Here is a 25,000-nt window from a genome sequence, read left to right on the forward strand (position 1 = left end):
GTCTGTATATTAATACACACACACACACACACACACACACACACACACACACACACACACACACACACACACACACACACACACACACACACACACGCGCGCTTGTGGCATCAAGGTTTTGCATTTCCAAGAACAACAATATACAGTATATAGACACCTCTTGTTGTTCAGCAAAACAGACGTACATGTGAATGGGCAACGTATCTTGTTCTGACAAAATTGTGAGTTGTTTCTGAGAAGTAAACAAATACCTATTTTGGGGGGTATCTCCTCTGCCCCCATAGACCCAGGCCCGATTGCCATCACTTATCATCATCACTTACATCACTTACATCATCATCTTACATCATCATCATCATCATCATCATCATCATCATCATCATCTTACATCATCACTTACATCACATCACATTACACTTACATCACTTACATCACTTACCATCATCACATCACATGCCATCACTTACCCATTTTCATTTTTGATAAACAAATTCACAGAAGAGCCCAGGGATAGCTTACTCACTCACCAGGCTAGTCTGGGTTTGATTTTCCTGAACACAACCATTCATCCTGGTGCTTTGAAAGAAGAATCGTACATCATGCAATGCGAGGGAACATTAAGCTAACTAGATCCCAACTGCTGGCATTTGTTTTGGATGGTATAGATTTCATGGTATTTCTCAAAAATAGGGGCAATACCCCATGGCACTCACCTGGTATAATAAAGCAGCATATTGCACTGACTAAAGGTATTTTAAACAGTATCACGGTATTATAAACCAATTCCAATGGTTGCTCGGAGACAGGGCAGCATGTACAATCATAAAGATGTAATCATAAGACTTTAAACAATAAAAATACATATTTTGGGGGGCAACGCATCCTCCCCCTCACCCCCCCCCTACTTAGATCCCCTTAGATCGCGATTTTTTAATGCCATGAATAGAGGGGTGCCCACACCCAACCAGCTGGCATGATGACAAATGAAGTCGCCACATATGAAGAAGAGAGAGTTGGGATAAGCGGATAGACGTTGGTCCATGTTGACAGCGAAATGAAAATGGAGTCATCACCGTTTGGTGGAAGGTACAGCACACATGTGAACATAAGGTGGAAGCGGGGGGGAGGGGGGAAGCCGTAGCCAGAGGTACTCCTGGGGGTGTGGGGGCGGGGGAGGAGGGCAGTGCAGGGAAAGTGAGGAAGACAGTTTTTGATAAAGATAGTAACTCCACCACCAGGATGAGGATCTGGTCTATCATACCGGAGGATGGAGAGTCAGAGACGTTTTAAAGGAGGAAAGTTTCTGTTAAACAGATCAAGACTGGTTTGTCAAAAGCAACTAGTATGGCGAGATCAGACAGGTTAAAGCGAAGACCCGGATGTTTGAGGCCCATACCGTTAAAGAAAAGGAAGGACGAGATTCGGATACAAGAGAGGGGAGAGGTAGGGTAAGATGAGGGAGAAGAGGAGGCAGGGAGAGATGTTGACAGTGTGTTGGAGATTGCAGAAGAGCGAGGAGGGGCAGAGTGAGGAGGACAAAAGGCTAGATGATGATGGGATGCACCACAGTGAGGACTAATTTGAGGGGGGGAGGATGCAGAGCAAAGTACAAGATTGGAGGAGGTGGTGGAATGAGTTGGAAGACAGAGGGGAGAGGAGGCAGCTTTGTGGAGGAGGGGTGAGAGGGAGATTTGAAGAAGAGTGGAGATGGGTGAGTTTTGAATGGGAGGGGTGAGGGTGGAGTTTTGAAAGGGAGGGGTGAGGTGGGAGTTTTGAAGAGGAGGAATTTGGGGAGTTTTGAAGAGGAGGGGAGAGTGGGGAGTTATGAAGGAGAGAGGTGAGGGGGGAGATTCGAAGGGGAAGGGTGAGCTGGGAGTTTTGAAGAAGATCCCAAGAGACAATACAGCTTCCTGGGGGCCAGACAACATCACCCCAAGAGGCAAGAGAGAGAGAGAGAGGTGGGGAGGGGGGTGGGGGCGGGAGTAGAGCATCCCAGGGTGGGATGTGCATTTCTATTCCCCACCCCTGCCCTGAGGCAGGTTTCCACCCCTCCTCCCCACAAGGCCAGCAAAACACCAGTGCAGGGGGGTCTCTGTACCCCAAGTGCTCCGCCTATCATGACCCAGGGATCTCTCCACCCCGGGCACAGTGGACCGTTCATTGACCTGGAAGTGGAAGCCCAAACAATCGTGAACAAGAACAGTCCAAGCCCCGCCTCCCACATGCTGGGCGGGGCCAATCTCCCTCCCCATCGGAGGGAGGGAAACATGTGTACCATTCTCTCTACTTGCCCAGCCCTGTTCAATTCACAGAAGGGAGAATACGTGGACAAGACATCTTAACATGTCCAGCCTAAGATAAACAAGGAAACCCCCTGCCCTCTCAAACCCCCCTTGGTGAGCCGAACAAAAGAGAACTTTACCTAACCACCTACACTTACACATGCTCAAAATGTCTTAAGAATTGATGGAACACAAATATTAATTAATGCCTTACACTAACTATTGCACCCCACACTACAAACATAGCTATTTTTACGGCATAGCCCAAAGGGCAAAGCAGTCTTAAACAGTGTTTGCCCATCTGTATGTATATATTGTCTCCTCTAACGTATACCAATCAGAGCTGGCGATCTGGTCACATGACAGGGTGATGTGATTATGTCTGATGTCATTATGGTGTACAATGGCTGACTCCACACTCCGGCATTTTGATTCCAATTTCATTCAGGCCGAACATACCATCGAACCTGTCATATATCACAATCGCCATGCTCTACCTCTATGTTTTTCATTCAGTGTTAAACACAAACAAACCGATTGTTAAAATGACCATCAAATATTGAAAGCATCGGCGTTACGGGTCTTCCAACGACACAGTACTTATAGGCCTTAGGCTTCATGCCTTCATGGCTCACTTTCCAGCCGCTTCGGACAAATTAGCTCAGGTTTCTTAATACAGTAGTGTTGTTTTTGTAATAATAATAATAATAATAGCGTTCATACTAATAATATAGTAAGTATAATCGTAACACTGCAATCCCATTGTCGTTATTGCAAAGTTTTTAGATTGAAGCGGTGTATGGTTCATGAATCCATGATAAACGGTGTACGGTACTAATAATCACAGAATTAAGGAATTAACCTCGGTTTTTTGTTAATATCATTTTTGAAATAATGATAACGTAACGTTAATATTATTGTAAATTTAATCATAACACTAATCCCTTCGTAGTGACTGCAAACTTACTGAAGATTAAAATATATCATCTGATATATATTAAAGTAACGCAAGTTTTGTGTCCGTCCGTCACGCTGCGTCATTTTTTATTTATTTGTCATGCTACGTCATTACGTCTATGATGTCATTACGACGGCTGACTCCACCAACCGACATTTTAATTTACTAGTACACCCTCTCACTATGGGACAGGCAGAAATGGTCATTCATCTTTGGGGTATATAGATTACAGTCGATCTATGGTGGTGTCTAAAGAACATTGGGTGTGTGTTCATTTACCAAGTTCATTGTGGAGAGATCGCCATTTGGTTTTCGCATTCGAGCAAGCACTCCATTCAAAACCATTAAGGAACGACTGGCTTGGCAAGCGCTAGCTAGCTGCTTGGTAAATGTTGCACACCACGGGCTTCCTCCCTTTCAGTTTCATGTTAAACAGCAGGAAAATTGGGTTTCATTGGTGGTTTTCAAAACCAAACATTAATTGTAGGGTTTCAAAAGGCAGCTACAAAAAACGCCACTTTTGCGGCAGGAAGGGTCATGTTATTAACCCAACCCTGAGGGATATATAGATTACAGTAGATCTTCCCTCAGTTCTGTAAGTAAAACTTACCTCAGGGATGTTGGTATTCCTTCAAATTTCTTTGTTTAATGTTGTAAACAGCATTAGCGAATGTTTGAAAAGCTAATCATACGTGTTTGTGGTTTATAATATTTTACAAGCCCGGCTATGCCGCTGTTAGACTTCCGGTCTTGTTGTTTTAAATCCATTTCTACACAATCTGTGGGTCAAATGCACAAACTTAACAAAGGTGAGATGAGTCCTCAACATTTACCTTCTTGATGGGAAAATGAGCAGGAGAAACAAAACTCCGCCCGAGAGGAAAGAGAAGGCGAGGCTCCACTTCCGGCCAATATAATTAATTAACCCCATGGTGTAGAAAATTGCTGCACAGAGATACACAAAAAAGCATTATATATATCATGGTCGAGGCTCATAAAAGGACAGCATATGCTAAGCACAAGGATAATGCAATGCTAAAACAATTAAATTGGAAACTCAAATACCTCAGAAAACATTCACAGTTCTGGCACGAACATTTAAGAGAATCATCATATGATTTGCATTGGAATGTACATTACTCGAATCAGGAATAACATTGCATATACTGCCAAGTTTGTGATGGACATGAGGTTGTGCACAGGCTAATCCATATAGTTTGGCTCTCCGTACTTTCACTGGAGAACGACTTGCTTGAGGACTATGCAGTTATTTTTGCATTTGATGTGCTTCGGCCAATGTTGCTATTCCATGAGAATTGCTGTCTGTACGCACCAAGTGTTTTGAAAATCACCATAATCGTCAATTTCAAAACTCCTTTTGCAGGTGCCATGAGGCCTCTGTGTTTACATGAAAGTAAGCACGAAGACATGGACAAAGGATGACGCAATGTGGTCTATGATGTCAGTATCATATCTGCATTTGCTTTTCAACTAACCCAACTTGTGTTCTCCCACCTCTACGACTCCACGTATTGGATTCCATCACTTACTTCATGCTTCCCATCACTGTATCCCAACTTCCATCGTAGTAACACTTCTACCCTGACCTCACTTCCTTGATGCTCTCCATTATAACCTCAACTCACTTCCTTGATGCTATCCATTATAACCTCAACTCACTTCCTTGATGCTATCCATTATAACCTCAACTCACTTCCTTGATGCTATCCATTATAACCTCAACTCACTTCCTTGATGCTATCCATTATAACCTCAACTCACTTCCTTGATGCTCTCCATTATAACCTCAACTCACTTCCTTGATGCTATCCATTATAACCTCAACTCACTTCCTTGATGCTCTCCATTATAACCTCAACTCACTTCCTTGATGCTCTCCATTATAACCTCAACTCACTTCCTTGATGCTCTCCATTATAACCTCAACTCACTTCCTTGATGCTCTCCATTATAACCTCAACTCACTTTCTTGATGCTCTCCATTATAACCTCAACTCACTTCCTTGATGCTCTCCATTATAACCTCAACTCACTTTCTTGATGCTCTCCATTATAACCTCAACTCACTTTCTTGATGCTCTCCATTATAACCTCAACTCACTTCCTTGATGCTCTCCATTATAACCTCAACTCACTTTCTTGATGCTCTCCATTACAACCTCAACTCACTTCCTTGATGCTCTCCATTATAACCTCAACTCACTTCCTTGATGCTCTCCATTATAACCTCAACTCACTTTCTTGATGCTCTCCATTATAACCTCAACTCACTTCCTTGATGCTCTCCATTATAACCTCAACTCACTTCCTTGATGCTCTCCATTATAACCTCAACTCACTTCCTTGATGCTCTCCATTATAACCTCAACTCACTTCCTTGATGCTCTCCATTATAACCTCAACTCACTTCCTTGATGCTCTCCATTATAACCTCAACTCACTTCCTTGATGCTCTCCATTATAACCTCAACTCACTTCCTTGATGCTATCCATTATAACCTCAACTCACTTCCTTGATGCTCTCCATTATAACCTCAACTCACTTCCTTGATGCTCTCCATTATAACCTCAACTCACTTCCTTGATGCTCTCCATTATAACCTCAACTCACTTCCTTGATGCTCTCCATTATAACCTCAACTCACTTTCTTGATGCTATCCATTATAACCTCAACTCACTTCCTTGATGCTCACCATTATAACCTCAACTCACTTCCTTGATGCTCTCCATTATAACCTCAACTCACTTCCTTGATGCTCTCCATTATAACCTCAACTCACTTCCTTGATGCTCTCCATTATAACCTCAACTCACTTCCTTGATGCTCTCCATTATAACCTCAACTCACTTCCTTGATGCTCTCCATTATAACCTCAACTCACTTCCTTGATGCTCTCCATTATAACCTCAACTCACTTCCTTGATGCTCTCCATTATAACCTCAACTCACTTCCATGATGCTCTCCTTCAAAACTCCCACCTCACCCCAACCCTTACAAAACTCCCACCTCACCCCAACCCTTTCAAAACTCCCCCCTCACTCCTCCCTTTAAAAACTCCGCCCTCACTCCTCCCTTTCAAACTCCCCCCTCACCACTCCCCTTCAAAACTCACCCGTCTCCACTCTTCTTCAAATCGCCCCTCTCACCCCTCCTCCTCAAAGTTGCCTCTTAACTCATCCACAAAGCTGCCTCCTCCCCCTTTCCTCGCTCTTCCAACTCATTCCACCACCTCCTCCAATCTTGTACTTCGCTCTGCATCCTCCCCCCCCCCCCCCCCTCAAATTAGTCTTCACTGTGGTGCATCCCATCAGCATCTAGCCTTTTGTCCTCCTCATCCTGCCCCTTCTCCGAGCTCTTCTGCAATCTCCGACACACCGTCAACAGCAAGGAAGCCGCTTGGTGAATGGTAAGCAAGCTGCTTGCGAACGGAACACACCCCTGACCTCACTATATTCAGACTGCCCATTATACCCTGAGCTCATGTCCATCATGACACCCATTAGAAATTCACCTCATTTACCCCATTCTACCAATATCAGGAAAAACTTTTAGAGTCACCGCACACAAAGATTCTCCCAAAGTGCTCGTAAGCAGCGTGATGTAGTCAGCCATTTGGAACAGGTGGCAGTAGCACCGCGGCTCCTCAAGTGTTTCTTCCTTATGTTGCAGCAGCTCAGAACTGGCAAGAACTGTGCCATAGTAGGTGAAGGCCACTCCAAGCCTACACACCAAAGCACACTTTGTTACACACACCCACCAGTATAGACAATCTACCTACAGTACCGTCAGACATCAATCGGTGAGGACACAATAATAGGGGGAAGAAAACAAAAAATCAGAATTCTGTAACATACACAATTTAACATTGAAGTCAATGGGGAAAGGGAAAAACTAACCGACCATCCTCCAAAAATTATCATACCTATTTCTCCCACTTCCAAGTAAGCCAGATGGATATTAATTAAATTACCTATAAACAAATATTAAGAGCACATATTATTTTATCAAGTAACCATTTGTTGACTGAATAATAAAAAATATATATCTAATCCTCAATAAACACATCCACTGCCTGACACACAACTCCCAACCCAAACCCACAAAAGAGTTGGTTGTACCCACAATTTAACACTGAAATCAATGGGGAAAAAAGGAAAAACCTTTTTGACAACTGTTTTTTTTGTTCGTTTTTTTTAACACCTCAATGTCTCCCTTGTATTACTTAGCAATTCATTTTTATGAATTTTTATGAAACTTAGCAACTCCGGCGACATTGTCGGCGGAGGCATTATGTTTTCGGGTTATCCGTCCGTCCATGCGGGCTAAACCTCGTTTTTCTCAGCAACCATATGTTCGATTGAGACGAAACTTTCAGGGTAGGAGTGGCACCCATGCAGAATGTTTTTATGATAATTGTGACGTCATAGGTCACATCTGGTATTAAAAGCAAATAATAAAAAAAAGATTTCTCAGAAACCGCTGAATGGAAAAATTTGAAACTTGGCACATTGTCAAGTACTCACAATGGAGAACAAAAGCACGATAATGATGACATCACAGGTGAAGTGGTATATCAGCCAAAAATGTTTTAATCCATTTCCTTATCCTAAAAATCTGAAATTGCACGCACATGATCTATGACCCATTTGTATTGAAATAATAAACTTATGACATCATAGGTCACATGGTTTGGCAGCCTTATTGGATTGAAGGAAAATATTAAATAATTATATCTCTGAAACCGCTCACCCTATTGATGCGAAATTTTACAAATATCATCTAACAACACTATTGCATATAGTTTGAAAATGATGATGTCATAGGTCACGTGGTTTGGCAGCCATCTTGGATAGAAAAACGAACCTTATCCGATCAACACGAAATTTCACAAACGTGATCCCCTACCCATACATATGCAGAGTGAGGGCATCTACCCGTTGTGGGACTATGCGGAGGGATATTGGCAACACAGTCGCATTGTTCTAGTTTTAAATAAAAGGGCAACATAAGTAGTTGATTATACATTACGTACCATACACAAGCAGTATGGAGGTTGTAATAATACTAAAATACGCAATTTGATTTGTGTCTGTCTGACCGCTATACATTCGTTACCTACCCAATCTCAACCAAAGTCGACAGGAGGACTAAGAGTAACACGATGGAGGTTGTAGCGACTTAATTTGCCCACTTCCCGAAGGGGATTTGCCACCTTGCGTGAAATCCATGTTAAGATAGCCAATCATGGCATTTTTCGAAAGCCACTTCCGATAACAAAAGTAACGAGAAAGCATCTGAAAATGCAAAACCCATCCGTGTCCACTTTGTGTTCAGACTTCTTAACATGACAAGAATAGCTAAAAAAAAATACAAAAAAGAAACGATTTTAAGCGACCTTGACATGTTCACCCCCAAAACAATAGGCTTCAGTGACCGAATATGCAAACTCTGCTCAAATTTCAAGTCAATCGGATGAAAATTGATGATTTTATGCAACCTTGACCTTTGATCTAAAAATAAATGCTGACGAGTGGGCTGATGACCATCCCTTGAGGGTGCAGTTCAGACCTCTGCTGATGTATGGGGTCCCCCGCCCTCCCCTCCCCCCCCCCCGAACCACCCTTGATCCACTGGGAGGCCTCTGATGTGAAATTGAAGAATCTAAGACAGAGCGATCCCACGGACCATCAGGTAGAAGGGATGTATCGGGTTTTAGACCATTCAATTGGTAGATAAGGGACAATTAGGGATTCGAAGTTTAAGGAGGTAACCCCCGCCCCCATGATCCAAATTCGAAAAATATGAAATAGAAATATCTAAGACAGAGCAATCCTGTGGACAATCAAGTATAAGGGCTGTATTGTGCTTCAGAGCAATCGGTTGGTCAAGAAAATGTCACAGCCCCCGTGGTTTTAGTAATTTTGCTGTACTGAGATAAAGGCCATCAGTCGGCCATCTTTGGTCGGATTACAAAACAAAATCTTCTGCATCTGTATACTCGTGTATTGTCTTTGTGCCAAGTTTGAACAATACCGGTCCATGCATGGCCGATAAATGGTTGAGGATGTGCTAAATATCGGGGTTTATTTACAACTAAAATGCCCGCCAGTATACCAGTCGGCCATCTTTGATCAGACCGCAAAATAAAGTGAGGTGCACTTATATGCCATTATGTGCTGTGCCTGTGCCAAGTTTGAAAACAATCGGACCATCCATGCTCAATAAATGTTTCGGAACAAGTTTAAGTTATGACATGTCTGCCAGTTGGCCATCTTGGATGTGATATCGAAAATAATGATGTGCATATATAAGCCATTGTAACGGCTACCGCTGGGTTTTCACAATCGCCTTGCACCTATCAAGGACGCGGAGCGATCACCATGCCGGGCTCGTCCAGGACGCCCGGGCAGGCTCGCCCTCAACTTGCCAGGCCGCAGCCAGGACGCTCGGCCACGCCCCCTCTCACCTTTCCTGGGCAAACGCTCCGGGATAATGTGTGTATATATATTGCTGCCCGATAAACGGGCTTTTCAGAGTACCTGAGTGTTTTGTTTGAATAAAGCAACTCGGACGAATTCCAGCTTTTTGTCGCGTCCATTCTTCCGATCGACGTGGGAGCCCGAGCTCCTTCATTGGTGACCTACCGACATGGACACGGCAGTGGCCCTTAAACTGCCTACCTTCTGGGAGGCTCACGCGGCGGTTTGGTTCGCACAGGCGGACTCCCTGTTCGCCCTGCGAGGCATCACGGCCGACGACAACCGCTTCCACCATGTGGTAGCAGCGCTCGGTTCAGCCACCGCGGCCCGCGCCCTGAGCCTCCTCGAGAGCCCGCCAGCCGCTGACAAATACGGCGCGATTAAAAAGCTCCTCCTCGACGCTTTCGCCCTTCCATCGGCGGAACGCGCACGGCGCCTGCTCGACCTGCCCGAGCTCGGCGACACGCGCCCTTCCGAGCGAATGGACTACATGCTTTTGCTGCTCGGCGAGCACTCTCCGGCATTCCTGTTCCGGGAGCTGTTCCTCCGTCAGCAGCCTAGCCCGGTACGCCTCGCCCTGGCAAGCACGACGATCACGGATCCCCGTGCCCTTGCCAGGGAAGCCGACAAGATCTCCGCCGCAGGCCAGCGCATCGCAGCAGCGACCTGAGGCCCACCGCCGTCCGACGCAACACCCATGGCGCCCGAGCACCCGGCACGGTCGACAACCGAACTGCCGACGCAATTGGCGACCGCTACACCGAGCCGACCACCTCCAGCACGACGACCGGGGCCTCCACCTGACCAAGCGGGGTGTTACTATCATGCCAGGTTTGGAAAGAAGGCCCGGACATGCCGACCCCCGTGCACCTTCGGCAGGCCGGGAAACGGCCGGGCCGGCGTTCATTACCAGCCATGAGCACCGGCCACACGGGCACCTTACTGTTCATCACGGATAAAGCGTCCAGACGGCGCTTCCTGTGCGACACCGGTGCCCAACTTAGCGTCATACCCGCCTCTGACCAGGACAGGCAGTCCGCGGTTTGCGGCCCCTCCTTGGTTGCGGCCAACGGATTGGCCATCCGCACCTTTGGCCCGCGCAATGTCACCCTCTGCTTCGGCGGCCAACGCTTTGCTTGGACGTTTGTAACCGCAAACGTGCCCATGGCTCTGCTAGGCGCCGACTTCCTCTGCGCACACGGACTGCTGGTGGACGTCCAACGGCGTCGTTTAATCAACGCCGCAACCTTCAGCTCCCTGGTATGCACATTGAGCAGCTCCGCGCCGACCGAGCTGGCATGCGCCCTCCCGGCGGCGAACGAGTTTGCTCGCCTGCTCACGGAGTTCCCGGCCCTCACGCGGCCGACGTTTTCGGCCGTCGCAGTATGGCATGGGATCGAGCACCACATACCAAACACGGGCCCGCCGGTCTACGCCAGAGCCCGCCGCCTCGACCCAGCCAAGCTCGCCGTGGCCAAAGCCGAGTTCGACGCTTTAGAACACCTCGGCATCGTGCGGCGCTCCGATAGCGCATGGGCTTCGCCACGACACATCGTCCCAAAGCCAGGGGGCGGCTGGCGCCCATGTGGCGACTACCGCCGCCTTAACGACGCTACCACCCCCAACAGGTATCCGATCCCGCACATCCAAGACTTCTCCGCCCGTCTGGCGGGACGGGTCATTTTTTCGAAAATTGATCTCATACGGGGATATCACCAGGTACCTGTCAGGGCGGCCGACGTCCCTAAAACGGCAGTCATCACGCCGTTCGGATTATTCGAATTCTTAAGGATGCCTGTGGTCTCAAGAACACGGCTCAGGTGTTCCAGCGCTTGATGGACGGCGTGCTGCGTGACCTGCCGTTCCTTTTCGTTTACCTGGACGACATCCTTGTCGCCAGCACGTCCCGGGCCGAGCACCTCCTCCACCTCCGAACACTGTTCGGGCGCCTCAGCGAGCACGGCCTCATCGTCAACCCGGCCAAATGCCACTTCGGCATGACGGCCGTTGATTTTTTGGGCCACCACATCACCAAGAACGGGGCTGTGCCGCTGCCAACCAAGGTCGAGGCCATCACCACGTTCCTGCGTCCCCGCACCATAAAGGCCCTGCAGGAATTCCTGGGAATGGTGAATTTTTATCACCGCTTCGTGCCCCGCGCTGCTCAACTCATGCGGCCCCTCTACGAAGCCCTCCGGGGCAAGCCGGCCAAGCACAACATCGCCTGGTCCGCAGCAATGGACGCGGCCTTCCAAAGCTCAAAGCGGGCCCTCGCCGACGCAACACTGCTCGCTCATCCGGTGCACAACGCTCCCATCGCCCTCACCACGGATGCCTCCGACTACGCGGTGGGCGCCGTACATGAGCAATGGGTGAACGGGGTTTGGCAGCCACTCGATTTTTCAGCCGGCAGCTCCGGCCGAACGAGCTCAAATACAGCACGTTTGACCGTGAGCTCCTCGGTCTACACCTGGCCGTCCGCCATTTCCGCCACCTCCTGGAGGGCCGACCTTTCACGGCGTTCGTCGACCACAAGCCGTTGGTTTACGCAATGGCCAAGGTCACGGAGCCGTGGTCGGCCCGCCAACAGCGCCACCTCTCCGCCGTGTCGGAGTTTACCACGGCCATCCGGCACGTCGCCGGCAAAAACAACGCCGTGGCCGACTGTCTTTCCCGGGCCAGCGCAAACGCGGTCCACCTGGGCGTGGACTTCGCGCTTATGGCGGCGGACCAAACCACCGAAACCACGGTGCAAGCCCTCCGGGCGGCGGATACGGGCCTCCGCCTGGCCGACATCCCCTTCGCGGACACTGTCCTGCTCTGCGACATCTCCCAAGGCCAGCCTCGCCCCATCGTGCCCGTCACCTGGCAACGCCGCATCTTCGCCTCCTTCCACGGCCTTTCCCACCCGGGCCGGAAAGCTTCCCAGAAGCTGGTGTCGGCGCGATTCGTCTGGCACGGCCTTCGTCGGGACGTCCGCGATTGGACCAGCACCTGCACAGCCTGCCAACGGGCCAAGGTCCACCGACACACCCAGGCCCCGCTGGCACCTTTCACCGTGCCCGAACGACGTTTCGACCACGTCAACGTGGATCTGGTGGGCCCCCTCCCCCCGTCACGGGGGTTCACACACCTGCTCACCATGGTGGACAGGACCACCAGGTGGCCAGAGGCCGTTCCCCTCATCTCCACCACCACCGCCAACGTGGCGCAGGCTTTCATCGCCACCTGGGTCGCCCGCTTCGGCGCACCGGCGGACATCTCGTCAGACCGCGGCTCACAGTTCACCTCCGAGCTGTGGGGCGCGGTCGCCCGCAACCTGGGGGTCATGCTCCACAGTACTACGGCCTACCACCCCCAAGCAAACGGGTTGTGCGAGCGATTCCACCGCTCCATGAAGGCCGCGCTCATGGCCGGCCTTCAAGATGGCGGTTGGGCCGACCGGCTGCCGTGGGTCCTTTTGGGCCTCCGCACGGCCCCCAAGGAGGACCTCCAGGCATCCACCGCCGAGCTTGTCTATGGCCAGGCACTACGCGTCCCGGGCGAATTCGTGCCCGACGCTACCAGTCCCTGGTCCGCAGCTCACCAGCGCTCGGGCCTCCAGGAGGCCGCCTGACGGTTTGCCCCCGTGCCAACATCCCACCACGGTGACCCCCAGTCCTACGTCCCCCCAGCACTTCGCGCAGCGGAGTATGTTTTTGTGCGTCACGACGCACATCGGGGGCCACTCCGGCCGCCGTACGACGGGCCCTTCCGTGTCCTGCGTCGGGACGACAAGTCGTTCGTCATCGACATCGGCGGCAGGTCGGACCGGATTGCGGTGGACCGCCTCAAGCCGCCCCCCATCCACGGTGCCCCCCACTCGACCGCCCACCACCACACCGGACCCCCCCCCCCCCCCCCCACGACCCGCCAGGGGTCGCTTCGGCCGGGTCATCAGGACCCCGCTCAAATTGACCCTGCCGGTGCAAGTCGATTCTGGGGGGACGTGTGTAGCGGCTTCCGCTGGGTTTTCACAATCGCCTTGCACCTATCAAGGACGCGGAGCGATCACCATGCTGGGCTCGTCCAGGATGCCCGGGCAGGCCCGCGCTCAACTTGCCAGGCCTCGGTCGAGATGCCCGGGCATGCCCCCTCTCACCTTTCCTGGGCAAACGCTCCGGGATAATGTGTGTATATATATTGCTGCCCGATAAACGGGCTTTTCAGAGTACCTAAGTGTTTTGTTTGAATAAAGCAACTCGGACGAATTCCAGCTTTTTGTCGCGTCCATTCTTCCGATCGACGTGGGAGCCCGAGCTCCTTCACCATCATTCATTATTATCTGTGTGCCAAGTTTCAACAAGATCGGTAAATACATGTCCAAGACATGCTTGATGGCGTGTAAAATATCGGATTTTTTTTTTTACAACTAAAATGGCCGCCAGTCTACCAGTCGGCCATCTTTTATCAGATCGCAAAATAAATTGAGGTGCACGTGTAGGCCATCATGTACATGCTTGTGCCAAGTTTGAACAAAATCGGTCATGCAATTTCAATAAATGCTTGGGGACATGCTTAAGCAACAAAATGGCCGCCAGCCGGCCATATTGGATCGCATCGCGAAACTTTGCACATTGAGTGTGTGTGTGTGTGTGTGTGTGTGTGTGTGTGTGTGTGTGTGTGTGTGTGTGTGTGTGTGTGTGTGTGTGTGTGTGTGTTTGTGTGTATATATATACATACACACACCATGCATGATGTTTTGTTTTTGTACCAAGTTTGAACAAATTGGGCTATACATCTCCGAGATATGGTTGTAGACGCACGCACGGACAGACGAAACCAAATCCATAAGCCCCCATTTTGGACTTACGGGAAGAGTAAGAATTCGAAGTTTGGGGGGGTAAACCCCCCCCTCCCCCTTCCCCAAGGGGAGCCCCCATGATCCGAAATCAGAAGACCCAAGCCCGAATGACTGTGCGGGCTACTGTATTGTATGAATGTGTCAAGTTTTAGAGCAGCCGGGTGATAAGGGAGAAGTAGCAAAAACAGCAAAAAGTTAATGGACAGACAGACGGACGACCGGACAGATGGACGGACAGACATCCGGATGTCACGACCCATTTTATAAGCTAATTTCTTCGAGAATCGATATGAGATGACCTAAAAATAAGTTTGTCAATCAAACTTAATTTCATTGCGGGAATGGAGGTGGGAGTGAGGAGTGGGGATGAAAAAAAGTGTGACATGCTCAGGGATATCACAACAGAGTGGTCAATGGCACGCCATCGCAAATTCCCATGCTTTGCTTTACCACCTAAAGCAAAGGTGAAAGATGGCAAAAAGTTCCACCAGCAATGACCACATTTCAGCCACTACCTAATCAAAATTGCTCAGGTTAATGTCCTCAAAAGGATTCTCACAGCTTCCCTCTGCCTCTGCTTCTGCTTCTGGTCCAATAAATGTGATTTATTTTGGTATACCATGGTGTGTCCATGTCCATGGGTGACGTGGTGTGTCCTAGTTACAAGTCTAACCCATCCTCAGCATGGTAACTGGGTGAATGGCGGTGTATGACTACGTGCCAGCTAACAGGGCTATTGCATCATCATACTCAAAGATGGCTAACGTCGTTTCAAACCTACCTTCTTTTTTACACCTGTTAGTTTGCACGTGCCAAATTGTAACCAAAACATAAATAAATATAAAGATTGCAATATGCATTATTTTGGAATATATAGTTAAAAATGCAAATTGCAGTAAACCAGGACATTGGTAATACCCTGCTCCTCTAGACATTAGTTTGTTGTTGCTCTTTAATGGCCACTATTATCCCACCGTGTGGGGTCGGCCGGGGGAAGCTTGGCCCAATAAGTCTTTCACGAGCCGGCTGGCCAGGCCTGACGTTCGCCGAGTTGGGGCAGGAATTTGGAATTTGGCCATGGTGCCGGGTGATATTTGCCTACTCTTTCTGAAGGACACCATGGGACTTTAACGTCCACCATCCCATGCTGGCAGACAGGACTCCCAGTTTGGCGTCCATCCGAGGGACGGCACACACATTGATCAATCACCTGCCTGTGAAACACCGAACTGACAGTTTATAGCTGGGTCGGGATTTGAACTCAGGCTAGACAGCTTAGAGGCGAGTGTGCGTACCTGTAGGCCACCTGTCAGCCCCTAGACATTAGATTGAAATATAATGATTGCTTCTCACATATTGACACAAAATTTGTGCAAAACCTGTGTTAACATCAGCCGCTACATTCTTTGGTTGACTCCAATTTCAACTCGTCTGAGAGCAATACACCACCTGGACATTGTGTGACGTACAAAGTCCTTCCTTCAAACCACCAACATGTATTGATATACTACTGTGTGTGTGCACCAACATACATAAAAGAGGTCCTTTGAGACCTCACAAAATAATACACGTACCAAATCAGCCACAACTGAAGGCTCGTCCTCAGGTATTTGGCGTTGACCAGGTCTCGCAAATGACCCAGACTTTCCTACGTATGGCCAGAGGGACAAAATTAAATGTGAATAAATCAGCACAGCAATATAATGCTAAAAGGATTGAAAGAAGAAAAGTCGAAATAAATTGCAAAGCAAAGCGGTACAATGTAAATGCAAGATGGCAGTTTCTTATACAGCAGAACCTCTTTTATCCAGAATTGTCAGAACAAAGGGTGTTCCAGATTTGAAAAATTTTTTCCTTGTTAAGGTATTTTTGTGTGCAAAGTCGAGTCTCCTGGAGAAGCTAGAACATAAAATGGATCAGGATGTAACAGAATAAAGGAGAGAGAGAGAGACAGAGAGACAAAGAGACAAAGAGAGACAGAGAGAGAGAGAGAGAGAGAGAGAGAGAGAGAGAGAGAGAGAGAGAGAGAGAGAGAGAGACAGAGAGAGACAGAGAGACAGAGAGAGACAGAGAGAGAGAGAGAGAAAGAGAGAGAGAGAGAGAGAGAGAGAGAGAGAGAGAGAGAGAGAGAGAGAGAGAGAGAGAGAGAGAGACACAGAGAGACAGAGAGAGACAGAGAGACAGAGACACAGAGAGAGAGAGAGAGAGAGAGAGAGAGAGAGAGAGAGAGAGAGAGAGAGAGAAGATGGAAGGAAACACATCAACACCAGGTAGAGGGAGAGGAGGGACAGAGGAAGACTTGGACAAATAAGGGATGTGGGGAAGAATGAGGGGGTAGGGGAGGACACACGGGGTGGACAAGGAAAAACAGAAAAACAAGAAAAACAAACTCAGGAAGGAAAAAAATGTAAATTTGGAAGAGGAGGTCGGCTTGGGGGTGGGGGGTTAACAGGATGTAGAAATATCATGATTTTTGATGGGGGATGATCTGAGATGGTGGTGAACAGCTGTCTTGAAGACCTAGAGGGAAGAATGAGATTGAAGAGAATGTGTAAGCTGGTTCTGCTGTTAGGGAAAAAAAGAAGAGGAAATGAGTGGAGGTGAGTAGTGATCCTGGATTTTGGGAGTTTTTTTTTTTTTTTTGTATACTGAATCGAGGCTCGTGAAAGAGCTGACATTTACTTCACAAACAAATCAACCAGACAAACAAAATATATAAAAAGAGGGAGTGGAAGACAAGAGAAGGGAAGACAAGAGAAGGGGAAGCACACAAACACTTGAGAGCACACAACATTTAAGAGCAGGGAGATGTGTGGGAGGGAGAGGGCTTGGGGGGGAGGAGGCGTGGGAACGGGGGGTGGGGGGGGGGGTGGGGAGAAGTATAAAACACAAGGACACCAAGGACTTCCAGGACAGAAGTTGGTATTTAAAAAAAGTGGAATTGGGGTGAAATTAGCGGGGATAGAAAGATCAAGGTTTTGGATGAGGGAAGATAAGAGATGGTGGTGAACAGCTGTTTTAAAGACCTGGAGGGTGGAGTGGGATTGAAGAGAGTGAGGGAGTTTGTTCCAGAGGCGGGAGAAAAGAGGATTGAAGGAGTGAAGGTGAGCAGAGAGTCTTGATTTTGGCCGTTAAACCATAAGAGGGTTGCAGGCAGATCTTGTGCGACCTGTAGGAATATTTGCTGGACAGAGCCCAGAGAGAGCTGGGGGGGGGGGGGGGGCAAGGCCAGAGAGGAGTCGGTAGAAGACGGAAAGACCACCAACCTGCCTGCGGTGAGTGAGTGAGAGGCCCTTGGAGTTAGCTTCATCGCGGGAGATTCCCGTTATTCCCCTCCCTTCCCCCGTCCGGCAATGCCGGGTACTTCCCATGGCCAGCTGTACGTGGGCTGCTCGAGGGTTGGAAAACCAAGCAATCTTTATGTCTTGGCACCAAGTAAGAAAACCAGAAATGTTGTATACCCAGAGGTTTTGAGAAATTGAAAATTGACAAAACGTCATTTAGGAAATGTACTATGATATTGCTCTAAAATATACATGTTCTTTTCATCATATATTTGTCTTATTCTTATTCAACCCGGGCGAAGCCGGGTACCTTAGCTAGTTACTAGCTGAGGTACCCGGCTTCGCCCGGGTTGAATAAGATTAAGACAAATATATGATGAAAAGAACATGTATATTTTAGAGCAATATTACAGTACATTTCCTACATGACGTTTTGTCAATTGTCAATTTCTCAAACCTCTTGGTATACAACATTTCTGGTTTTCTTACTTGGTGCCAAGACATAAAGATTGCTTGGTTTTCCAACCCTCGAGCAGCCCACGTACAGCTGGCCATGGGAAGTACCCGGCATTGCCGGGCGGGGGAAGGAGGGGAGGGGAAGGGAGGGAGGAGGGGAGGGGAGGGGAGGGGAACGGAACGAGGGGGGAGGGGAGGAGAGGGTGGGGAGGGGGAGGAGAGGGTGGGGAGGGGAGAAGAGGGGTGGGAGGGGAGAAGAGAGGGGGAGGGGAGGGGAGGGTGGGGGAGGGGAGGGGGGAGTCAAGTCGGAAGTCATTGTTATCAATTGAATGTCGCATTTATTTTTTATTCCCTGTCAAATGGCATTGGTCCCGCATTCCGAACCCGGAAGTCGGAAGTCATTGTCGGCAAAGTTGAAAAATTAACGTTACGAAATATGCTGATGACGTCATAATTTTAAAACCCGAAGGTTTTTTAAACATTAAGGTGTGCTGTAGTTGCTCTGGACATACCGATTCCGAATATGAAGTTGAAAAATTAACGTTCCGAAATACGCTGATGACGTCATAATTTTAAAACGCGACGTTTCTTTTTTTAGTTGTGATTTTATTCGAATTCGAATTCCATTAAATTTCAACTGTTGGAAACAATAATTATTTCAATTTCCAACACTTGAAATAATTATTGTTTTCCAACAGTTGAAATTTAATGGAATTCGAATAAAATCTCAACTACCGTTTATTCGTTCTTGGCGCGAAAAAATGGCGCGCATTTTGTCATTATGTGCGACTTTACGTCACTCCTACGGACGTGAAAACATTTGTTTTCCCTTAAAAATATATTTAAAATAAATACAATAGTACATAAATTAACAATAAAAGAAGCTAAAAAACAATTTAAAATGCAATAAAAAGCACATTGAAAATATATAAATATGTACGTACAGTATACTGTACGTACGCGCAACCGTGGGATCGGAAAGGGGCAATAGCGCCGCCACAAACTACACCATGGAATTGCAGCTGGCGCGGTTTTTTAAACCATTGATATTAAAATAAAACGTAGCCGAAACCCACCAGGATTTTATGCTGATTCCGAATCTGTGTCTAAAACTTTTCTCCGATGTGTAGTTCTTGAGTTATAAGCGGACATCCAGACAGACACACACACACACACACACACACACACACACACACACACACACGCACACACACACACACACACACACACACACACTCCTCCTTTATATATATATATATATATATATATATATATATATATATATATATACACACACACACAATCGTGGCCAAAAATATTGGCACCCTTTTTTTTTTTCTTTTTTTTTTTTGTATACAAGATCGAGGCTCGTGAAAGAGCGAACATTAATCACACAGAAAGACAAACCGACACATAAAACATATAACATCGGGAGCGGTAGACAAGATGGGGAGAGAGGGGGAAGGACACAAACACAACATTTGAGAGCAGGGACCGAGAGACATGGAGACATCGAGAGATCTGATAGAGGGCGAGGGCTTTGGGGGGGGGGGGGGGGGCATGGAAGGGGGCGGTGGGAGAGGTATAAAACATATGGACACTGCCAGGACTTCCAGGAAAGAAGTTGGAATTTCAAACAAGGTGGATCTGGGATGAATTAGCGGGGGTAGAAAAGATCAAGGTTTTGGATGGGGGAAGATAAGAGATGGTGGTGAACAGCTGTTTTAAAGACCTGGAGGGAGGAGTGGGATTGAAGGGAGTGAGGGAGTTTGTTCCAGAGGCGGGAGAAAAGAGGAATGAAAGAGTGAAGGTGAGCAGAGAGCCGAGATTTCGGCAGTTTAACCATCAGAGGGTTGCTGGCAGATCTTGTGCGACCTGTAGGAATATTTGGGGGACAGAGCACAGAGAGAGCTGGGGGTGCAAGGCCGGAGAGGAGTCGGTAGAAGACAGAAAGACCACCTACCTGCCTGCGGTGAGTGAGTGAAAGGCCCTCAGAGATAGCTTCATCGCGGGAGATTCCAATAATTCTGAAAGCTTTGGTTTCAACAGCGTGAAGCCGAGCTAGGTGTGAGGCAGGAGCACCGGCCCATAGGGGAGAACAGTATTCCATTGAGCTGCGGATGAAAGCCTTGTATGTGGTGAGGAGCTCAGGTGTGCCGAGGAAGGACTTCGCACGACGGAGGATGCCCAGTCGGCGACTGGCTTTGGAGGCCAGCTTGGAAATGTGGTTTCCCAAGAAAGATCATGGCAGATAGTGAGACCCAAAATCTTGAGCGACAGAACTTCTTGGAGAGGATTGTTGAGAAAGTAGATGGGAGGGTTGTCCAGTCGATCTTTTCGGAGAGACATAGTAAGAGTGTGAGATTTGTCAGGATTGAAAGACATGTTCCACTTGTTTGACCAGTCTGTGATTTTGTCCAGGTCTTCAGAGAGTGAGGAGGCAGCAGACTGCCGATCTGAGGGAAGAGGAATGGAGCGGCAGAGAGTGGAGTCATCAGCAAAGAGATAGAGAGGATTTTCGAGAGAGTCAGAGAGATCATTGATGAAGACCAGAAAAAGCACGGGGCCCAGAACACTGCCTTGGGGAACTCCAGCCTGAACAGGAAGAGGAGATGAGAGAAACCCATTCAGGGCCACACGTTGACGACGACTAGAGAGGAAGTCCGCCAGCCATGCGTGGAGATTTCCATGGATACCAAAGGAGGAGAGTTTGGTGAGCAGAGCGGGGTGCCAGACCGTGTCGAAGGCACGTGATATGTCGAGGGAGACAGCTCTAATTTCCTGTTTGGCATTGAGGACCTCCATCCATTGTTGAGACAGCAGAAGCAGCATGTCCAGAGTAGAGTGACCTGGTCTGAAACCAAATTGATGATCAGAGATCAAGCCATTGGAGAAGAGGAAAGATTTCATATCCGAAGCAATGATGGATTCCATGACTTTGCTGATAATTGGGAGAAGGCTGATTGGTCTGTAGTTGCTAGGATCTGTTTTTGCACCTTTTTTGTGCAAAGCGGTGATGTTGGCTGATTTCCAAGCAGATGGCAGTTGACCTTGAGCAAAAGAGAGGGTGAAGAGAACAGAGAGAGGGTGAGATAGAGCAGCAGAGCAGGATTTTAGGACCCGTGGGCTGATGCCGTCGGGTCCAGTTGCAGAATCAGAGTCGAGGGTTGACAGAAACTTTTCCACCTTGTCAGGAGGAAAGGACACGGAGTCCAGGAGCAGCAGGGTACGACTGGGTATGGTGGGTACAGAGAGGGATGGGTTTGGGACACAAGATTTAGAGGCAAACACAGAGTTGAGGCATTCAGCTTTTTCACGTGCGGAGTCAGCTGTGTAGCCGTTTGAGGTAAGGGAGGGATGGAGGGGGAACAAACACCAGAAACGGATTTGACCAGACGCCACCAGGATTTGGAAGAGGGAGACAGATAAGAGAGTTCGGTCTTGAGAATGGAGAGATATTGTTTCCTGGCTCTCCTGAGGGTGGACACACACTTGTTTCGGGCTTTGTGAAAGGAAATGAGATTTCCTTCCGTTGGATTTGCTTTCCAGGAGACGAAGGCAAGTTGTTTCTGGGCAACAGCCTCACCACAAGATTCCGTGTACCATGGACGGGAGGAAGGGTATGACAACTGAAGACGAGATGGGATAAATCTGTGCATGAGAGAGAGCAATTTACTTTGGAAGAATTCCCAGGATGAGTTGATGTCAGAGGTGGTAGAGATGGGAGACCAGTCCAGATGATTGATGGCTGCTTGAAGACCGTGCCAGTTGGCCTGAGTGAAATGCCAGACTCGTCGACGCTGAGCAGGCTCCCTGAGGATGGTCAGAGAGATGTCCACTTTAACAAGGACATGATCAGATGATCCGATCGGAGCAGAAGAAGAGCAGCAGACATTTTCAGGGAAGTTAGTCATAACCAAGTCCAGAAGAGAAGATGTTCCGTTGACTGAGATCCGGGTCGGGAAATTGACAGATTGTGTCAGTCCCAGTGAGTCGCAGAAGTCCTTTGCTGAAGAGCCATGGCTGGTGAGAGAGGTACCCACACCCAGCCAACTGGCATGGTGACAATTGAAATCACCACATATGAGGAAGAGAGAGTTGGGATGAGTAGATAGAAGTTGGTCCATATCATCAGACAGCGAGATGTAGATGGAGTCATCACTGTTTGGTGGACGGTACAACACACATATGAACAAGAGGTGGGAGCGAAGGGGAAGCCGTAGCCAGAGGTATTCCTGGGGGTGAGGTGGAGAGAGTGCAGTGCAGGGCGAGTGAGGAAGAGAGTTTTTGATAAAGATAGCAACCCCGCCTCCAGGACGAGGCTCAGGTCTATCATACCGGAGGAGGGAGTAGCCCGGGAGAGATACTATGGAATCAGAGACATCATAAAGGAGGAAAGTTTCTGTTAAGCAGATCACGTCTGGTTTGACAGAAGCAACCTGTATGGAGAGATCAGTTAAGTTTGAACGAAGGCCCCGGATGTTTGAGGTCCATACCGTTAATGAAGAGGAAGGGGGAGCATCAGATACAGAACAGGGGGGAGGAGGGGTAGGGTAAGATGTGGAAGAGGTGGAAGAGATAGGGAGAGCTGTTGAAGGTGTGTCAGAGATTTCAGAATAGCTCAGAGAAAGGGAAGGATGGGGCGGACAAAAGGTTTGATGGTGATTGGGTGAGCCACAATGAGGTGTTATTTGAGGAGGGGGAAGAGCGAGGCAGAAGGTTGGGGGAGATGGAGGTGAGAGTTTGAAGGGGGAAGAAGCGGGGAGGACGCTTTGAGGAGGGGGAGTGAGAGGGGGGAAATTGAGAAGCAATGAGGGTGGGGAGATTTGAAGGGGAGGGGTGAGGGGGGAGTTTGGGAGGGAAGGGACAAGGGGAGGGATTTGAAAGGGATGGGATATGGGGGAGATTTGGAGGGGGAGGGGTGAGGCAGGAGTCTAGGAGGGGGAGGGGCGAGGGGGCGTCTTGGCGGGGAGGGGTGAGGGGGTATAGTTTAGGAGGGAGGGGGCAAGGGGGGAGATTTGAAAGGGATGGGTGATGGGGAAGATTTGGAGGGGAGGGGTGATGGGGAAGATTTGGAGGGGAGGGGTTATGGGGGAAGATTTGGAGGGGAGGGGTGAGATTGGATTTTTGAAAGTGTACGATTTATGGGAAACGAACATTTATTGCAAAATGAGTTTCTTGTGACCTTCGAGTTAAAAATACGTTTAAGGACGCTGGATGGAGGATGGAGTGCAGGAGAGTTTAGGGAATGTAGAAAAAAAGGCACTATAGGAGATGGATATTTTTTTTGGGATGAATTGATTTGGTGAGCAAGTCGAAAGCAGCCTTTTAAAGAAGAAGAAGAAAAAGGTGTTATAAAATATGACGGAATACATAACTTGAGGGGAAAGTGTAAACATTGAAGGTTAATGAGTGAAAACTATCTGGGGAAATGGGGGAGAAACACGTGGTCGAAGAACGAACGAACGAATAAGAATGAATAAACGAATGAGAACAGAGAAGGAAATGTTTTTTTTTTTTTTTTTTTTTTTTTTTTTGAGTTGAGATTTACACAAGGAAGTAGGCTATGGGTGAAAAGCCTGGGAATACAGAGAACGAAAGTTATTTGATCACAAACGACGGACCGCTGAGAGAAAAACAAAGCCTCAAGGTTGTACAGTGCACACTGTACAAGGCCTCAAGACACGACACGGCAAACAGACGATCAATTTATGAAAGATAAACACCGAGAAACAACCAAAGTTGCACACAATAACTTCACACACCGAAAGATAAATACAGTTTCGACAAAATACAATTGTGAACAGACTTAACTTCGAAAAACGTGGAGACCGTGTGGAGCTTCGAAAATCCCTCCCACCGTCTCCGAGATCTCGCGAGATCTCCAAGATCTCCAAGATCTCGCGAGACCCTTGCCCTTTTTCCAGATAATGCACCATTTCTTCCAGAAAATTGTTGAAATAAAAAAATATTTTGGGTTCCAGATGTGTATTTCTTTGGTTTGCAGTGGAACAAAACAAAAAAAGCTGAAAAAAATCCTAAATATGAGCTTATTCCATGCAGAAATCCTAAAATTTCCCAGACAATATTATTGGCACCTTTTAGCGACCTTCTTCCCGCCAAGTTGTTGGACATAATTAGATTTCAAGCAGGTGATTCTCCTTTACTTTGAAATTAAACTCATCTGTGGTGAGTTGCACGTGCCTGCAATATAAAAAATCACTCATTAAACCAGTTTAAATGGAGAATAGGAGTCATTCTGCTGTTTTGTTTCACTGTGTGTTACCGCAAAGAGCATGGAGAATAGAAAGAAAACCAGAGAATTGTCTGAGGAGGTTAGACACAAGATTGTAGACAACCATGGACAATCTCAAGGCTACATGTCCATCTCCAGAGACCTTGATGTTCCTGTGTCCATCATATGCAATGTTATCAGAAAGTTTAAGGCCCATGGCACTGTAGCCAACCTCCCTGGACGTGGCCGCAAGAGAGAACTTGATCCAAGATTGTAGCGAAGCATTGTTTGAATGGTGGAGAAAGCACCTCGATCACTTGCCAAACAGATTCAAGCTGATCTTCAGACACAAGGTACGACAGTTTGAACTCGCACCATCCGTCGCCAACTCAATGAAAGGGGGTTCTATGGTAGGAGACTCAGGAGGACCCCACCGCTG

General features: G+C 48.1%; 1 protein-coding gene across 11 annotated transcripts in view; it reads right to left on the bottom strand.

Moving 5' to 3' along the window:
* Window positions 1-25,000, bottom strand: part of SVOPL (SVOP like) — a 306,199-nt gene that overhangs the window by 132,913 nt on the left and 148,286 nt on the right. For all 11 annotated transcript variants that reach the window (XR_013622418.1, XR_013622419.1, XM_078772099.1 and 8 more), the window contains 3 exons: window positions 16,161-16,234; window positions 6,828-6,985; window positions 4,074-4,185 (listed from right to left, as the gene is read on the bottom strand). Coding sequence is in view for 9 of the 11 variants with exons in the window: in XM_078772099.1 (XP_078628225.1) it covers window positions 4,074-4,185; window positions 6,828-6,985; window positions 16,161-16,234 (344 nt within the window). In the remaining 2 variants the exon portion in view is untranslated. The remainder of the gene's footprint in view (window positions 1-4,073; window positions 4,186-6,827; window positions 6,986-16,160; window positions 16,235-25,000) is intronic.

Source organism: Myxine glutinosa, chromosome 1, assembly GCF_964187855.1.
Source record: "Myxine glutinosa chromosome 1, kmMyxGlut1.1, whole genome shotgun sequence".
Lineage (NCBI taxonomy): Eukaryota > Metazoa > Chordata > Myxini > Myxiniformes > Myxinidae > Myxine > Myxine glutinosa.